The following is a 19,109-nucleotide window of genomic DNA, read 5'->3' as shown; positions in this document are numbered from 1 at the left end:
GCCCCCTGGCCCTCGCTGGCCTGCACGTAGCCCAGGCTCAGCTCCTTGACTTTAGCCCAGACTTGCTCAAGGGTCCGGGCTGGATGGCCCTGCTGGGCAAGCGCCTGGGCCATGTGGGCGAAGATGTCCGCATTCCGGCACTGGGAGTGGGTGTTATGGAGGGCCCCTCCTCCTGCCAGAGGTCGAGCAGGCTGTCCAGCTCCCCCAACGACCAGAATGGGGCCTTTCGTTTGCAGCCCCTGGGGGCCTCCTGAGCTGGGGGTGCGGGTGGCTGATCCCCGCCTGGAGCTGCCATCCTGCTGCGGGGTGGCTGCTGAGGATGGCAGAGGCCACGTGGCAGACCTCAGCCCAGAGGTCCGAGGAAGGGTCCTGCCTGGTGACCTCAGCAGCCCTGCGTCTGCTTTAAGAGGGATCAGATTACCAGGAAGTCCAGGAAGCTGATCCTGGCTACGGAGTCTGAGAGCGCCCAAAGGGCTTTTTTCCGTTTAGCCTGCTTTTGCACAAAACGTCTTAGCTGCCTGTCTACACTGGCCCTTTTGCGCAAAAGCATTTCCAGAAAAGGGCTTTTGCCCGAACGGGAATGTCAAAGCATTTGCGCAAGAAGCACTGATTTCGGACAGTAGAATGTCAGTGCTTTTGTGCAAAATCAAGCGGCCAATGTAGACAGCTGGCAAGTTTTTGCAGAAAAACCTGCCAGTCTAGACGCAGCCTAATAGTCCCTGTCTTCTGCTAGGGAAGTGAACAGCCTCCATTCAAATGAGCCCCAGCTACCCTCCAGAGCAGTACTGAGCACAACTCACTCAGAGCCTAGAACCAGGGCCACACTTTGCTTGGCTTCATTTCCTTCCCTAACAGGCTGTTTCCTGATAACTTCCTGTCACTCCCTCTAGCTTATTTGTTCAGAGAGGAATCTTAGCCCTTTAACTTGCTGCATGAGAACAAATGAAACTGGTTCTGATGCCTGCATGAGTCAGCAGAGTAGCTTTCTCCACACAGTCCCCAGTGCTTAAAGACAGGTCAGGTTACTGCAGGCTTAAGATGTTTCCCTCCACAGGGTCTTAGAACAAAGACATCATGTCATAATTCCCTAATATAGTTGGATGTTGGCTCCATACTAAGGCTAAAATTGACCTGTATGTGCCAAGAACTTACTTACGAGCTATTCACCATCTGAAAACCCTCAGCAAGAAGGAAATAAAGAAAAAAAAATGCCACCTGGTGAATTAATAGTACATTTTCCTCTGGCACCCCAAGTTTTCCTTTGAAGAAGCCTACCTTGCAGGAATTTATTAGCTTGTCCCTCATTATCTTATAAGAATTGGGAAGATCACTGCCACAATTCAATAGTCTGAGGCCATGATGACCTTCAAACTTGTTTTCTTCAAGCAGAAATTGAATATAAGTCTCCAGAGATGAAAAGCTGGAGCCCTAAAACACTGGCTGTTCTAGCTCGCTTTCAATGTTGCCTTTGTAAAGAAACTACAAAGCATAACTTATTTGGTTATATGGCTTCCACAAAAAGCTATAAATATAAAAACAGTTCTTTAAAGTCTAAAAGGCCTAAGCTATTTCACTTTTGGAAACCTCAGAATGTGTCACATTCAAATGGAGCTCATCTGGTCATTTGCATGCTGTGTTTCAAGAAGTGCACAAGCTCATCATACTAAGAATGCTTTATACTCTCAAGGATTTCAAAGCACTTTGCAAACATGACACCCTGAAGTATGTCTTATTTCCACTGTTTCATACACAGAGGCCTGGTCTACTCTAGGAGTTTAGGTTGAATTTAACCGCATAAGGTTGATTTTCTAAACAATGAGTCCACACTGCCAAGCCCATTCCATTATTTTTAAGGGCCGCTAAAGTTGGTTTCAATAGTCCTGCTTTTCATGAGGAGTAACGGTAAATTCAACCTTGCATGGTTGACTTTACAGTAGCGTAGAAACAGAGGTACAAAAGTTGATGTTATCAGCCTCAAAGAGGCATCCCACAGTGCCCTGGTGTGACGACTCTGGCCAGGACTTGTGGCTCTACTGCTCTCCAGGTGAACAGGTAAAGCTCTGGGAAACTTTGAATTTCATTTCCTGTGTGGACAGTGTTGCAAGCACATTTCAGAGCAGGCAACACCCCTGGCCATGAGTTCCATTTCCCAAGGGCGCAGACAAGCACAAGCATGGCATGTGCAGGAAATCTTGGATCTCATTGGTGCATAGGGAAAGGAATCTGTTCTTCTTGCAGAGCTACAAACCAGCAAATGAAATGCAGATATCTATGCAAAGATCACAAAGTCCATGGTCGAGAAAGGATATGCCAGAGACACCCAGCAGTGTCACATGAAAATAAAGGAGCTGAGGGAGTCCTACCAAGACAAAGGAGGCAAACAGACGATCTGGAGTATCAATGCAAAACATACCGCTTCTACAAGCAGCTGCATTCAATATTAGCAGGGGACCCAACCAGCCTCTTAAGCCAGATCTTGGAACCCTCCAAAGACACACAACACAGCAGTGTAGAGGACAGCATGGCGGTGGTGGAGGAGAATGAGGCAACCCATGTGACTGATAGCCAAGAAGTTTTTATATCCTTGGTGACAATTCCCGCCTTCCAGGACGTCTCGCAGTTGGGCACTGATCTCAGGGAGGACGTTTCTGGTGAGTTCACATTTATTATCTTGCTACAAGTGGGTTAAGGCAATTGGGTGTGATATGTATTGTACTCTGTGTGCCTACTTAGCATAAGGGACCTGGAACAGTTAACTTGTCTGGAGATAAGAGCGGGAATCCTCCCTGTAATCTCCATAAAGTTCTCAAACAGAAACTCTTTAATCCTTCTCACAAGGTTTCTGGTGAGACCTGCCTTATTCCATCCTCCACAGTATGACACCTTCCCATCCCTAGCCAGCAGAAAGTGGCCTGGTGTCATGGCAGCACAAAGCATTGTAGCACAAGGACCAGGTTGTTGGCCACATTCTGTCAGCATCAGCTACCTATCTCTGTGTGTGATTCAAAGACTAATCTCTCTCATGACAACCTAGATGTAGGAGGGGAAGCTATTAGCTACTTTCTCTGCTACTAACTTTAGTCCCTCTCTCCTGTCCTCTCACCCACAGGCTCCTGCAGGAAAGGGGAAAGTAGCACTCTCCCAGCAAACAGAGTGTGCCGGACACAGAGGGGAACTGCATAATCCACCACCCTGCCCCGCTGGCAGAAACAGACCCCGTCCTTCCCCCTGCCTGCAGGATCATGCCCTGGCAGGTCCCTTATCATACCTGCCACTAAACTGGTCTAGATACTCCTCTGAGAGCTCTGTTGTTTACCTACTGAATAGTAGGCAGTTTAAAGCATAACTTTGGCCTTGCACAGAACACATCTTCAGTGTCTTTAGTGAGACCTTTCCTGTATGTTAACAGATTAGGTTTTAGACTCCACAATGTATCTCCTATAATGTGAGGAGGATTGAGTACAGGATCTTTCAGAAAAAAAAATTTCCCCCAAAGAACCATGTCTAAACAGTGGTTTCACTTTTGAAATACCCTTTCTCGAAAGAATGCTGTTATGCGATTATGCAAATGAAGCATGGGATATTTAAATCCCCACTTCATTTGCACTTTTGATCTGCCTAATTTACATCCCTCTTTCACAAAGTTCCAGGAAAATGGCCTTGCACATTTGGAAGTTTTGCACCCGCTGCTGATCATCCCACACCTGCAGCACTATGCGGTCCCACCTGTCTGTGCTTACCTCACAGTGCCAGAACCAGTGTTCCACTGTGTCCAGAGGATCAAATGCTGGCAGCATTTCCAATTCATTCAACTCAAGGGCTTGCATGAACAGCGTGTCTGTGGCCTCCCAAGATTCATCCTCTTGCTGGAGTGCCATGCATACACACTTAACATACTCCGCTATTAGGTGTGCCAAGGTGAACATCATCATCACAATGCTTTGATGCACAATGGAATTCATGAGGGGGACCACGCTCGCACTGTTCTGGCGTCTAAATGGGAAAGCACGGCCAAAAAGGGCGACGAAACACTGTTTCCAGTTGAACTCAAGCAAGGAGGGAGGAAGGAAGTAGATGAACGCATTATGGAATGCGGACAATATGAACCCAGAACCACCCACTGCACAGTTTTGGTCCCAGTGTGCACAGGAGCATAGTCCAGAATACAAAGTGGCACAGGCACTGTGGGATAGCTACCAACAGTGCATCACTCTTAATGCCAATGGCAGTCTTTGTACTGGGGATGCACTACTTTGAACTACAAAGAATTCTTGTGCACATTGGGGACATGAACCTTCAACTTTATTAAGATTTCTTGCTATCCGATTTTGTAAATTAGACCTTATCTCGTAGTGTAGACATGGCCAAAAAGATGAAGAAGCTGAGTGAGTTACTCAGTGAGATGATGCCCCAAAGAAGATGCCTATTCATCTTGAGCTCTAAACCCATCCCTTATTCAACAGACCTCTCCTTAGAAGAGCACATAAGGTTTGGTTTTCAGCGTCTACAATTCTATTAGTCAGTGGAAGCTGGTGATACCAGGAAGTGGGTAAATAAAATTGACACAAAGGTGGCTTTGGAGCCAATATAAGCAACCCCCATCCAGCCCTGCAGAAATTGTTAAAGACACCACAGCTTGTATCTGTATTACTTTTTCTAGGCCCCGTCTTATCTTTCATGCACTCTCTCCCTGAAGAAAGATTCCATTTAATGGAGTACCATGAGGCAGCTGGAGCCAGGAGAGGCCTTCACAGTTTTTCTGTTCTGCAACATTCTGACCTAGTGGAAGAGGATGAGGGAGCCAGGAGTCCTAGAGCATGTGTGATAGCACAAGGTCCTGCACAGGGAAGACTTGCCTCATATGGCTCCCAAGAGAATGGGCTGCAGTTCTGCCACCAGCCCCACAAATCCCTTGGGATCCACAAGAGGCAAGATCTACCAGATGGAGACATTGCAGCACACTACACAAGCTCTAGGATCCCTGGCTCTTTCACCCTCTTCCACTAGGCAAGTATGTTGTAAGAGACAACAACCAAGGCCTCTCCTAGCTACAATTACCCTTGAAAACACCTTTAAATGATTTTCCCGGTGCAGGAAGAGGGTGCAAAAAAGGGACTTATCTAGACTATGCTAGCGTGTAGAAAGAGGATATGCAAATTCTGCGGGAATTTGCATATCTTCTTCCGATCTCACTTTAGAAAGCAGAGCTTTCGAAAATGAAAGCAGTTTAGATGCAGCTTTTTCAGCAAACCCTCCCCCGCTTTGTCGAAAAGCTGCTCTTTCTCAAAAAATGAGGTTTACGCAGCTTTTCGACAAAGTGGGGGAGGTTCGCGTCTAAACTACTTTCACTTTCGAAAGTTCCACATATCCTCTTTCGACACTCTACATCGTCTAGATAAGCCCAAAGGTGATACAGAACTAGGAAAAGCAACAGAGACCCAGGATGTATTGTTTTTGACAATTGATCTCTCTGTGGCTGGTGAATTGGGACAGTGAGTGTAGCCCTTATTGCCTGCCCTGCCAGAAACACTGGAGAAATCCTAACTCCACAGAGAGCTCATCTGAGAGTCCTTAGAAGAATCTTTACCTTATTGCTATGTTCAGTACCTCATTCCCTGTCTGTTTTAGGGGAGGTACATGTTATAACACACCGTATCTAGTGTTGCCAGTGGTCCAGGATTGTCCTGGTGTCTCCAGGAATTAAAATATTAAATTTTAATTTTAAGATTGAAACCTCTAAGAATATGGCCAACCAAAATTGGCAACCCTATTTGTATCATAGTAACAGATACTTTACGCCAGGATCTTAACAAAGACACTAATTATCTTAACAAAGACACTAATTATCTTAACAAAGACACCATTACAAAGATAGCTTCCCCAATTATCACCTCGAATATCATTAGCTCACAGACATTTACCTTCCCCCCCATATCTCCCCTCTGTTCTGAAATTTGCTTTGTCCTTTTTATATGTGTTCACTTTTTTTTGATTGTATCCTTTTGGTATATATGGTCATGCCTATTTTCATCCACAATTTGATCTCAGGAAGTGGGTCTGGCCCACGAAAGCTCATCACCTAATAAACCATCTTGTTAGTCTTTAAAGTGCTACATAGTCCTGTTTTTTGTTTCAGCTATTTGTATCACACCTTCTTATTGGACCACGTCGCAGGACGCCGAGGGTGGAACTTTGGCCATAAATACTGCAGAAATATTAAGTAAAATCCAGGGACAGTAACAACATTAGCTCTTTTTTACCCTCTCTATAGCACTGGAGGCTTCTCAGGACAAGCAGCACACATATTGCCTTCCCAGTTTGGTATCAGATAAATCATAGTCTTTGCAGGCTACATAAAATGGCTCTGAAAACACCTTTTTGTGCCAGTTTTACTTGGGCACTTTCTGGTATCACCTGCCTCCACTGACCTGAAAGATCCATTCCATACCTTGTTATGAAAGGATGGGGTCTAGGGACAGTTTTTGCAGTGCAAAGCACAGACCTTACCTCACTTTGGGCCTTTTTCCTCCCTACTGTATATCCAATTACCTTAATGGAGATACATCTGAGGTAGTTATGGGCCTTGTGATTCATTCTTCAATATTTGACAAGACTAAATGAAGTCATGATAGCCCTGCAGTGCACAAGCCTCAGCTCCTGAAGTCACACAATGAGGTTAGAATCTAAGATTTGTTTTCTAGAGTATGTTGCTAGTCCTCATAGGTGTGAAAAGAAGCTTAACAATGTAACTGGAGTGCAACCAAAACAATGTTTGCCTGAGTCTGCCGTGAGCCTGAAACAATAGCTTTGAGAGGTGCAGACAGACTCATGGATCTCAGTGGAAAGTAAATTCCAGCAGTCATCAGTACCATGTAGCAGTGGGCTATGTGTGGGGCAAGAGAAGAATGCCTCAAACCTGGCCTACACACTCCTGGCTGCTGAGCTGGGGGGGGGGGGAGCCACTCTGTGTGGGGGGGCAGGCGTTGCTTCCCTTTGGCCACTTGCTTCTCCATGGAAGGGGGGGAACCTGATGTTCCCAAGGTAAGAAGACACTGCTGCTCCTGGGGGCAATAAGGAAGCCCATGATGCTGTCCATCCCTCTCAGCCACTGTCTCTCTAGGTCAAGGGTGAGGAACCTAAGGGACGGGAGCCAGATGCAACCTGGCTTGCCTGGATCCAGTCCTTGAGGCTCATGACTTCTCTCAGCATTGGGGAGCCCATGGTGAAGCTTCTACTTGGGGAGGCAGTAGCTTCCCAGCCCAGGCCCTGCCCCATTCCCTTCCCCACCCAGGCCCCACTGTCTCTCTCCTCTGCACAACCTGTGTCCCTGCTCACTGTGTGCTTGTCCCCTTCCAGCCAAATCCCTGAACCCGAGTAAATAATTATTGGGGGAAAAAAACCCCACTTTTCTGCAATGTCTTTCTCACCAAAATGGAGCATGTTTTGTACCATGTGCCAAACATGCAGAAGGTACCGAATTAACAGCACTAAATTTGGGCAAATTGCTCCAGCATCACACAATGGGAGGAGGAGTCATCCCACAAAGTCCCAAATTGAAATCTCCTGTAATCCAGGAGCAGTGGCTACTGCATGGATAATGTAGAAAGATTTTGAAATTGTAAAAAACACTTAGCAAAATTGCACTTCTCAGCACTTTCCAACTAATGACATCAAAACACCTCACAAAAACCAATGAATTTACACAAACTCCTGAGAGGCAGGCAAGTATTATTAGTATCCCTTTTTTTAAATGGAGAAACTGAGGCACTGGATAATTAAGTTCCTTATTCACTGTTTTGTTTTTAAATCAGTGGAAAAACTCCCCTTGAGACCAAGTCTTAAATGATGGGCCCAATGTCATACTGGAAGTGTGTGACAGGAAGGCCATTAAGAAAACCCCTCATCTTCACATTTCTAGCAAAGAGGAGCACACGCCACTGGCTGTACTGAGGTGTTGAGATCATCCTGAAAACCCAGCTTCCTATACAGGAATTCCACAGCGAGGCTTCATCTGACCCTAATACAGTGCAAGGGCTGGTCCTGCCCCTCTCTGCCAAGCGTACCGGGTGTGGGCATCTCAGTGGGAGATCTGGATGCACAAGGGCTCAATGAGGGGTTCTGGTGTAGGGGCAATGGGACTCTGGTTGTACTCAGTGGGGAAGTCAAGGGCAGGTGGGGCTTGGTGTGGGGTCCAGGTGCTGAGGAAGTGGGACTTCATAGGATAGGGGGTCCTAGTTCAACTTGTTCAGGCTCAGTGGGTGGGGGGGGGGGGGTGTTGGGGATCTTGTTGGATGAGTCCAGGTTTAGGGGAGGAGGCTTGTCAGGGTGAGGGTTAGATGGGCCTGCTTAACCAGGGAGCCCCAGCTGCTGCTGAGGGGACACCGCATGGCAGACTCCTGGTCTCCCCCCCAATTCCTCATCCCCTTTCTTTTTCCATCCCCCTCTCCTCATTCCCTTGACTCCCCATTCCTTCCCCACTGCCTCTTCCCCCACCTCCCCCCATTCCCACCTGCCATCCAACTCCACTGCAGGGTACAGGAAGCCTGTGGGGAGAGACAAGAAGGGGAAGGGATGGGGCAGCTATCTCTGCAGGGCTCATTGGACTAGGCAACCCCCCCCCCCCTCACCACCACCACCACTCCACACACTAATGAGGGGACTATGTGAAGCACATGTGGGGAGAGGGCAAGGGGAGAAGAGATCCCAGCAGCAGGCTCAGTAGCAACTAGGCTGGGAAAGTGAAACCAATCCCATCCCCACTCCACACACTAGTGGGGGGGAAAGAGGAGGGGAAGCCAAGCCAACCGAGCAGGGAGAGTGCAAAAGAGGAGAATGGGGGTCAGCAAGAAGGAAGCCCACTTTGCCCACCCTGGGCCAAGGTGGGGGAAGGGGGGCTGGATGGGGTGAGGGGCTGAGCAGGAGAACAAACCTGCAGAGCAGAGCAGAGCTAGCAAACCTCCTGGAGCCAGTGAGATGAATGGAATTGCAGGCTGCAAAACAGCAGGGAGAGCCTTGTGACCAGAGCTTCACAGGTGATTAATCAGCCCCATCCAGTCAGTCAGCTCCCTGCACAGAGCCCTAAGCCGCTGACTGGGAGCCCCGATGAACCACCTGTGAAGCTTTACTGCCCCACAGCTTAGAGGGAACCTGCTCCTGACTGTAACTGGAGCCTTGTGTCTGTGCCATGCAGGTTCAGGGGCGGGTTGCTGAGGAGGGTCCCTGCTCCTCTGCCTTCCCAGCCACCCTGCAACCTGCCTGAACCACAGCAACCTCACATGGCAGTTGGGGGCAGGGAGGGGCAAGGCCAGCACAGCCCCAGCTTTGGGTAGGCTGTGCCTTGTTTTGCCTTACAACCCAGTTGCCCGTGGGGGAGCCCACGCAGGTGAGGGGTGGGGTATTTTTTGTTTCTCACTTGTGTGCAGCCCACAACTGACTTTTTCTGTGGGTGAGTGGCCACAACCCAAAAAAGGTTCCCTACCCTGTTCTAGGTGGAGGATGGTGGCCCAGAATGAGGTGGAGCTGTGGGACCCCACTGTCATGTTGCACCTCAGACACCAGATTGCTTTCATCTGGCTTCATTCTTTGCCTAAGAAAAATATTTTCCCTCCCACTGCCCAGTCTCTGGCTATGTTCAAAACCTAGATGTTGGCAGTTTGAGAAGAGAGTGGTGGAGAGGAACAGAGGGATGAAATTCATCAGACCCCATCAGGACACAAAGTGCCACCAACACAAGATTAGGAGACAGCACTGAAACCCCAAACCCAAAAGGCTTCCTCAGTACAAGGGAGATATTCTGAAAAAACTGCTCACCTGAAATGAGGGGCTTCTCCCTGAAAAGGAGTGAGACTTGGCAGGCATTGTGTGAAGTATCTGTGCTTGAGTCAAGCAGCAGCAGTGGCAGTCTGGTGGAGTAAAGGGGAGAGGAATAATAGAGCAGTCATGTAATCTCTGCCCAGCAGGATTTCCAAATATTTCAGAGCCCTGCACTCCAGGCCAGCACGTTGTGGTCTAATTCATAGTTGCACTGCACAGCCTAGGGAATAACCCTGTCATGGAAAGACAACCCTTCCCTCTAGCTCTGGGAGCAGGGGGCATTCTAGCATGTCAGGAGAGGCCAGAGGGCATTGTGGGTACAGGAGGCCTGAGTTCTCACAAGATCTACAGAGGCAATAGAGAATCAGAGCAAGTTAGGGAGCTCTCAGAGCTGCCTTAATTTTCACTTGGGGCCCTACTGGCTCCTAATAACCTCAGAATGCAACTTTTTTTCCCCCTCCAACCTCTGTGCTGGGCTCCTTATTGCCACAAGTATGAATCGGGGCTTGTGTATATAATGTCTTGGTTCAGTGGCTATCATCCTGGGGAGAAGTTAAATCTACTTCTCCACTAGCATCCATTTGTTGATTGGCAGCAATAATTCCTAATAGCACACTAAAGCTCTTTCACCTTTATGCACAGTATATGTAGATGGTACTAGGTGATAGAGGCAGACACATCTCTATTTCTCTTATCTGTTGAATTTCTAAGGAGACCGTCACCCTTTTACCAGTGATGATTAGCACACTGGTTCTTTAACACTGTAGTAGGAAGCAAGGCAGGAAGGCAGATTCTGTGCAGAAGCTCAAATATGAAGCAGAGAGATTCACAGCACAGTTGGAAGGATAATACTATTTTCCTTATTCTAATAAAGTTCCTTGTTCAGCTTTAGAAGGAAACATCTATGTGAACATGTACCATGCCAATGCCCAGGCAATTTTCACTCACAGCGTGTAGTACTCTAGGAAGAAGATGTACAATCTAGCCAACTACCTAATAGTTTGCTTTTCACTCTAGTAACAGGTGCGCTTAGCATCCCACTAGACTGGAGAAGTGGTTCTCCATCTAATTGTCACTACAGGTTGCATGTGCAATGCTGCATGTGTTATGTGGGCCACATCCACACCACACAACATATACACTACGTCTGCGTCTAGGTTGGCATGATTTTCCAGAAATGCTTTTAATGGAAAAGTTTTCCGTTAAAAGCATTTTTGGAACAGAGCGTCTAGATTGGCACGGACGCTTTTCCGCAAAAGCACTTTTTGTGGAAAAGCGTCTGTGCCAATCTAGACGCGCTTTTCCGCAAAAAAGGCCCGATTGCCATTTTCGCGACCGGGGCTTTTTTGTGGAAAACAAATCTGAGCTGTCTACGCTGGCCCTTTTGCGCAAAAGCGTTGCGCAAAAGGGACTTTTGCCTGAACGGGAGCAGAATAGTATTTCCGCAAGAAGCACTGATTTCTTACAGTAGGAAGTCAGTGCTTTTGCGGAAATTCAAGTGGCCAGTGTAGACAGCTGGCAAGTTTTTCCGGAAAAGCGGCTGATTTTCCGGAAAAACTGGCCAGTCTAGACACAGCCTACCTGTGTGGGCCTGAAGCTGTCATGTGACTGGAACTGTGTGTTGACTGGACCGCAAGCAGGCTACCGATTGAGAACCACTGCCTTAGAGCTTTGAAAGTCCCTTTGCTCCACCAGAGCACATGTATACACAGAAGTGCATCTGCTGACTGATTTTCACTGACAATATGTAATTTCCATCAGGATCACTGGGAAGAACGTAAACAAATCCTGCCTCTGCAGCAGAGTTTACTTTTCTCACTAGTAGCAGGAGCTCACAGAGGCAGTGCTAGGGATAAGCAAGACTAGGAATAGCTAGGGCCCCAAGAATGCAATAATGAGTCGTGTTTTGTGGGGGGGGGTCCCATAAAATTTTCCTGCTTAGGGACTCCAATGGGGCTAGCACTGCCTCTGGGAGCTTCTGACGCCCCACTACAGCCCTTTCCACTTCTAAGTCCTTAATCACATTTAATGAATTATATATGTGACAGTGCCAAGTACACCAATCAGTCCCCCCAAAATCATAAAATGGCTTTAAACATCATGAGATTAAAAAAAAAACAGAAATATGTAGGCTTCAATTTTCTGTCTCCTCTTTGGCTGTTGCTGTTCACATTTTTCAGCATTTCCTGGCAATTATGGGTATGTCTACACAGCAGGGCAAAAGCTGAATTAAGCTATGCATCTTGAGCTATGTCAATTACATAGCTGAAGTCAAAGTAGCTTAATTCAGCTTTTGGCACTGTCTACACAGCAGAAAGACAAAGGAAGAGCAGTCTTCCTTCCACTTGCCTTACTCCTGGTGACATGAGGGTTACAGGAGTCAAAGTAAGTCCTCCAGCTGGACTTTATTTAGAAATAACGGCTTGTAGTGTAGACACGCTCTTTGTTATTTCAGAATAACATCAGTGATTCCAAAATTGCTGCTGTGTAGCGGTACCCTAGGAGAGGTAGATGCCTGTCAGTTGTCTTTAAAAAAAGGTGAGATTCCCATGTAATCACTTGCCTCCAGGAGCTGAGGCTTTTAAGACAACCCCCAAATATCCAAAAAGACTTCTCAAAAAAATGGTGAGAGCTGGCAGTACTGAATGCATCCAGAGGTAGAACTCCTCATTTACTGCCATTTGCAGCGTGTAATTTCCACTGGGAGAGAAGAAATCAAGCTGCCCCTGCCTTTGCTAACTTGCAGCAGTAGCGCTTAACATCCCACCAGAGCCCAGATCTTTCTTATTCTCCATCCCCGTGTATGTATATTTAATACCACTCCTGCTTTACGGTCATTTTCATTTGCACTCTAATTTCCGCAGGGAATCAGTGGGGAGCCAGACCGTGTACAATACTGCGTTAGCAGCTGGGCTTGCTGTTCCCACAAGCAGCAGGAGTTCCTAACAGCGCGGATCCCTCCCCACCTCTCCTGTCTCTTGCACTGAGTCATTTCCAATGAGCTCGCTCTGGGGAGCAGGTAACTACGCCCGCTCCTGCTGCTGCGTTTGCATTTCTGCCTAGGCAGCGGATGCAGCAGCAGCAGCAGCAACTCCGGAGCCAGGGCTCTCGCAGCTGTGATGTGGCAGCGGCAGGTCGGATCACGTTGCGAGCCCTGTGCGCGTACCAGCTCGAGACAGGATTAAGGAGGAGGCTTTTAGGTGCCAGTGGTAGTAAACGTGGGCTGCGCGCACACATCCTGCGCTCATTATCAGCCTTAAGAGGAAAGTGTGTGTGTGTGCCGGGAGAAGGGAGGGGGAGGGGGACAGGAGAAGCACGTACCACCAGCCCCCCCTCCCTCCGAGCAACGGACTTTCACAGGGGTGTGATTTCATTTCAGTGCCACGCCTCTCCCAATGTCACCCTCTCTCGCGCCGCCTCCCCCTGGAAACTCCCTTGCCACAGCGGTGCGGTCTGTGACAGTCATACAAGCACTCGAGCCCTCCCCGGGTGTGCGCCTAGAGACACCAACCCGCGGCAGTCGGTAGCCTCGACTTTCCGGGAGCTCCTGCTTCTTTCGGAAGGGCGAGGTGAAGCGTGACAGGGAAATGGCTGCGGGCATGGATGGGCTCGTTGTGATCACCTGCGTGAGGCAGATTTAAACCCTCCCTCCCCCCCCCACGAGACTGTAGATGGCTCACTGAAATCCACAGGCAAAACACTCCGTCTGCACCGAACGGAGAAACTTTAAACTCCCTGCACGGGACTTGGCAGATGTCAGTGGCGCTCAGGGCAGGTTTGAATGCAACTTGCAAATTGAGAGCTGTCAGACTAAGGTCTCCCCAAGTACATTACAATTCTTTCCCCCACCCCCTACGCGTTTTGTACAGGACTCCCACGTTGTCTTCGCGTTTAAATCCAGCATCCTTTATGCTCTAGGTGAAATCTCTCTCCCCACATCCATAGACTGAAGAGCAACCAACCCCCCAGGCGCTGAAGGCCCCACGATGGGGAGTGCTGCGTGTATTTCCTTACAGGAGGAAACCTCCGCTGACTGCATTGCCACTTGGAAGATGAATAGCTGGACAAAGTTGGGTTTTTTTTTCTTTTCCGGTCGCCTGGATCAGCTGTCCCCGCCTCCTTTCTCTCTCTCTCCCCCTCCCACCCAAACCCCTAGTCTGGAGCTTGTATGGTACGTTCCGCACGTGAGCTGGGTGCTGGTCTGGCTGGCGACGCGCGTGCCCTGTGGCCAAACACTGATCAGTGAGTGCAAACTACCAGCACAGTGTGTGACTGTGAGTGCATGAGTGGGAGAGAGAGAGAGACAAGGAGAGGGGAGACAAACTGCTTCACACTTTCCCCGGTGCACACAAGAGACAGCGGCTGCATGTGCACAGTTTTGCTCAAAGATCTCCAAAGACTCTCAGCATCCCACAGATTCAATCAAAAGCAACAACAAAAAATCAGCTGTTGTCAAACATGGATGAAGGAATCCCTCGTTTGCCAGACAGGCAGTTGCTAGAACATGTGGATTTTATAGGGTAAGGAGCCAGTGCAATCTCTCTCTGTCTCTTCTCACTACAGTGTTTCGTTGCTTCTTCAGAAGTGATCTAAAGATGTGAAAAGCTAGATCGTTCTTAAATGCTGTCTGATTCTTGCTTCTTTTTTGCAGTAAGGGACAATCTTTGGAGCTATGCAATATTATAGACATTTCTTACTATATGTTTTTTCTCTTTCTGTATGTATATATTTCCACTTATGAACGTGGTAGGTAGCTTATTTACATACTACATTGAATCTTTTTTTCATTTTTGCAGACTGGACTATCCATCCTTGTATTTGTGCAAACCCAAAAGAGGCATGAAAAGAGATGAGAGTAAGGTAAGAATAAGTTTCTGAAGCTCTTCCTGACCTACCTTGGGGTTCAGTGATTTTTATAGCATAGCTTTACCCATGAACCGCATCTGAGTTTCTTCCTTTTTAACTTCCCCTGAATTATAAATGTGTCTACAGGATAACAAGGGAAGGCTATAGGTGCCTTGCAATTTGCACTACCATGTGGACATTTGTGTTTGGATTGTCATATTACCTGAATGTAACATTTGACTTTTCCTCATTTTGCTAATTAGGAAACATACAAACTGCCACATAGACTGATAGAAAAGAAGAGGCGAGACAGGATAAATGAATGCATTGCTCAGCTAAAAGATTTATTGCCTGAGCATCTGAAATTGACGGTAAGATATATATACTTTATTGTCTGCAGCATTATACAATATGTTTCTTGTGATGATCTAAAAATTTAGAGACAGGTGCGTGCAGCTAAAAGAATGTGACTTGCGTTGGATGCTAAAGGTTTTCTACAGAGTCTATGTGACTGAGTTTAAGGTAGCAACCTGCTTTTATGTGCTTATGTAAAAACAGATTCTTTAAATATAACACCCTTTTCAAAGGGAGTTGGCTTAAGTTATAGACACAGAATATAATGGTCAAGTGTATTGTGTTAGTAACCAAGTGTTCCTTTCCCCCCTACTTTTCAGACTCTGGGGCATCTGGAGAAAGCTGTAGTTTTGGAATTAACTTTGAAACACTTAAAAGCTTTAACAGCCTTAACGGAGCAACAGCATCAGAATATAATTGCTTTACAGAATGGTAAGTCAATTTCAGAAGATGCCAGCACATAAACATACTCAGGAGACATGGTTGTTAAATTGGAGATCTCATAATACTATAATTCATAGGGGCGAACCTTTGATTCCCCCCCCCTTGAAAGGAATATAATGTGTTTATTGTATTATCTGGCCAAATGCTGACCTCCACTGAGATGTCACCAGCCAAATTACCATATTAACTCCCTGCAAATATGGGCATTTCTGTCGCAGGAGGAAAAGTAGCCTGGATTGAAAGGCTTTCATCAAAAGATCACTGAAGTTACCTTTGTTTTGAATGAAAAGGAGAAGCCAAATAGCAGGCACTCCCAGACCGGTGTTCGCAGATGTATTTAAGTTGACTTTTCTTTGCCTTCCCCTTCCCATATTCTCCACCACAGGGGAGCGGGCTATGAAGTCCCCCATTCAGTGCGACCTGGATGCTTTCCATTCGGGATTTCAAACGTGCGCCAAAGAAGTCTTGCAGTACCTCTCCCGGTTTGAAAGTTGGACTCCCAGGGAGCAGAGATGCGCCCAGCTCGTGAACCATCTGCACGCGGTTTCCACTCAGTTCTTACCCAGCCCCCAGCTGTTGACTCCACAGGTCCCCGCGAGCAAAGGATCCTCCTCCTCCTCTTGTGCACAGGATCGCACCGGGCAAAAGCTGGAGGCTCAGACTAACTGCGTGCCCGTCATCCAGCGGACTCACCCGCCGGCCGAGCTGAGCGGGGAGAATGACACCGACACAGACAGCGGCTACGGAGGGGAGAGCGAGGGCAGGCCGGATCGAGAGAAGGGCCAAGCCGCGAGGCTGCCCAGCCTGACTATCAAACAGGAGCCTGCCGGGGACGAGGCCCCAGCGCCCAAAAGGCTGAAGCTGGATTGCACCAGCAGCAGCAGCAATAGCCACAGCGCCCCCCTCCCTTCCGCCGCCGCGCTCAGCCCGGACCCGGCCGCGGCTGCCCTGCTGAGACCCGACGCCGCCCTGCTCAGCTCCCTCCTGGCCTTTGGAGGAGGCGGGGCCGGGGCTCCCTTTGGCCAGCAAGCCGCGGCCCCGCTTTGCCTGCCCTTCTACTTCCTCTCCCCCTCCGCGGCCGCCGCCTACATGCAGCCCTTGCTGGACAAGAGCAACCTGGAGAAATATCTCTACCCGGCCGCCGCCCCCATCCCTTTGCTCTACCCCGGAATCCCCGCCCAGGCCGCCGCTGCCTTCCCCTGCCTCTCCTCGGTGCTGGCGTCAGCTGAGAAGGCGAACGCGGCAGCCGCCGCCTCGGCCCTCCTGCCTCTCGACGTGGTCTCGCCTTCCCCGCACCTGCCCCATCCCTTCGCCGCTGCTTGCGAGACAGGCACCAGCGTGGGGGACAGTGACCTTCGCTCCCCGGAAGATCTTTTGCAGTCCGGAAAGGAAAGCCCCTGAACTGGGCCACAGGTCCCCAGGGTTCAGCCCATCCCTGCTCCCGAGTAGGGAGGAAGACGGATTCCCCATCCTACTCAATCATAACAGCAACCATAAGAATCAACCTGCCCACCCACCCGCCACTTTGTGGTCTCACAGGAGAACGCGTGAATCGATTCGCACGCGGTTTCCGTTGTTGGTGTTTCATTTCTTTGGGGTTCTCTCCTGCTGCTGCTCCTTCCCCTTCCCTTACTCTGCTGTAAAAGATCCTTTGCATTTCTGTGTTACATAGAGAATCACTCACTGTCTCCACATTTACCGAAAGGGAGCAAATAGAAACAGGCTGAACGGTCAGGTTCAGTTTCCGATCCAAAGTCTCAGTGACATCTGAAAGTGGGTAGGCAAAAAAGTTGCCATGGGAGCCGCAGACGATATCTGTGGACACTCTAGAAATGTGTATTATTAATAATATATAAAAGCAGCTAAAGATCACACGGTATCTGACTCAAAGTGGGGCTGGGGTCCTTAACTCTAGCAGCTGCTGCCACTGCTTAAGAATCTTTAAGGATTAAATTTGCTACTCAGTATTTTTTTTTATGTTTGGCTTTATAAATGCATAAATATGTTAGAAAAGAAAAAAAGAGTAAGGATTGTTTTTCTCTAAAGTAACTTAAATGTTGCACCTTATTTTGAAAAGGTTTTTTGTAGTATCTCTATGTTCCACTTAGTAATTTGCACTTGTTTAAAGATTGGTTCGTTGTCAAAATGGGGGAGGGGCAGATAGAGAAGATGAGAAGAATTTTTAAATATATACATTCGCACTTTATTGACAAATGGACCATGAATGAATTGATCTTGAGCCCAGTTCTTCAGTGCTTTGAGTACCCAGAGTTGCTACTGGCTTCAGTCAGAGTTTTGGATGCGCAAGGAGTAGAAGATCAGGCCCATGCTATAATGTCTTATTAGCTAAGATATACAGAGGTATGGCAAGTGCATTTGTTTCCACCTTGTCCTTATTTAATTTCAATATTTTCCTGAGTTTTTATAACCTTGCTTTATAAAATGAATGTTTCTGCACTGAACTATAAACAAAACAAAAAACTGACAACCCTAAACTAATTTTATCCCAAATTAAAAACTAGAGGAAATTATTAAACGTGTCAGTTTTTAATTAGAAATGCTTATAAAATATGGGATAAGGACCCATGCAGTCCTTCTGTCTCCAAATTTTGTGATTTCCCTTTCTGGAGACTGTACAGATGCCAGATAATCACACAGACAAAGCTTTTTAATAAGGCTTAAAACAAGACCTTGCCTAGATATTTTTAGTTTGTTGCCAAGGTAGCACTGTGAGAAATCTCACTTGAATGTTATGTAAGAGGTGAGACACAACTGTCTGACTCTGAGTGAATAAGTATCCTGGGTCTGTTAGTCAGTTTGGTTGCATTTGCTGCTGCTGTTGCTACTGTTTGCCTCAAACGCTGTGTTTAAACAACGTTACAAAAAATCTTACTAGCCTGCAGAATGGCTGTATGTAAATAGTTGTTAATACATCCAATTAATGATGTCTGACATGCTATTTTTGTAGGGAGAAAATGTGTTAATGATATTTTGAGTTAAATATCTTTTGGGGAGGATTTGCTGAAAAAAAGTTGCACTTTTGTTACAATGCTTATGCTTGGTACAAGCTTATGCTGTCTTAAATTATTTAAAAAAATAAATACTGTCCGCAAGAAAACAGCTGTTTTAGAACAGTTTAGTATGTGATATTAGAAATCAATCTTTATATACTCAGTATTTTCCAGCACTCCACAAATTCTATTATCTAAATATTTACACACTATTTTGTGAATTACAAAACTCTTACTAAGGAATAAAAGCTTTAATACACAACAAGGGGTTGTCTAATAATTAAAAATCCTACATTAATACATCATGATGGATGCATAGCAAATCTTAAAAATGTCTAATTGTGTGAATATAGATAGCAATTTGTGTTCACATTTTAAAGATGGTTTTGCATGTTTGCTTTGAGTTTAATGCATTGTATTTTATAGTATATACATTACACAAAACACTGCAAAAAGCATGCACACATCTAATTATGTTTTAAATTGGTCTATACTTTTCGCAGTACAGTCATTCTACATTACATGATAAAATGTAACAATTCACGCTACAGATACTGTACATATTTAGTAACTGCCCACACTTATCAGACTATAAGATTTTTATGTCAGGTTGATGGCATTACTTTAATGAAAGTTGGGGAA

The 19,109-nt window shown here is 47.0% G+C and overlaps 2 protein-coding genes across 3 annotated transcripts in view; one reads left to right on the top strand and one right to left on the bottom strand.

Annotated features, from left to right (window-relative positions):
• The window catches only part of SSPN (sarcospan), an 80,267-nt gene extending 63,859 nt beyond the window's left edge, over positions 1–16,408 (bottom strand). Inside the window, exons 1-2 of one of the 2 annotated variants that reach the window (XM_075898818.1) lie at positions 15,728–16,408; positions 9,811–9,902 (exon numbers count right to left, since the gene is read on the bottom strand). In XM_075898818.1, coding sequence (XP_075754933.1) covers positions 9,811–9,902; positions 15,728–15,990 — 355 coding nt within the window. In that variant the 5' untranslated portion in view covers positions 15,991–16,408. The remainder of the gene's footprint in view (positions 1–9,810; positions 9,903–15,727) is intronic. The other variant, XM_006127675.4, reaches the window with a different exon arrangement.
• Positions 14,000–15,734, top strand: BHLHE41 (basic helix-loop-helix family member e41). Its single transcript, XM_075898852.1, has 4 exons — positions 14,000–14,333; positions 14,610–14,673; positions 14,922–15,029; positions 15,333–15,734. The coding sequence occupies exons 1-4, from the start codon at positions 14,272–14,274 to the stop codon at positions 15,474–15,476; spliced, it is 378 nt and encodes a 125-aa protein (XP_075754967.1). The 5' UTR covers positions 14,000–14,271; the 3' UTR covers positions 15,477–15,734.
• Positions 16,409–19,109: the final 2,701 nt, after the last annotated feature.

The sequence above is a fragment of the Pelodiscus sinensis genome, chromosome 1 (genome assembly GCF_049634645.1).
Source record: "Pelodiscus sinensis isolate JC-2024 chromosome 1, ASM4963464v1, whole genome shotgun sequence".
Lineage (NCBI taxonomy): Eukaryota > Metazoa > Chordata > Testudines > Trionychidae > Pelodiscus > Pelodiscus sinensis.
The sequence above is the reverse complement of the archived record's forward strand: the minus strand, read 5'-3'. Positions and strand labels throughout refer to the sequence as shown.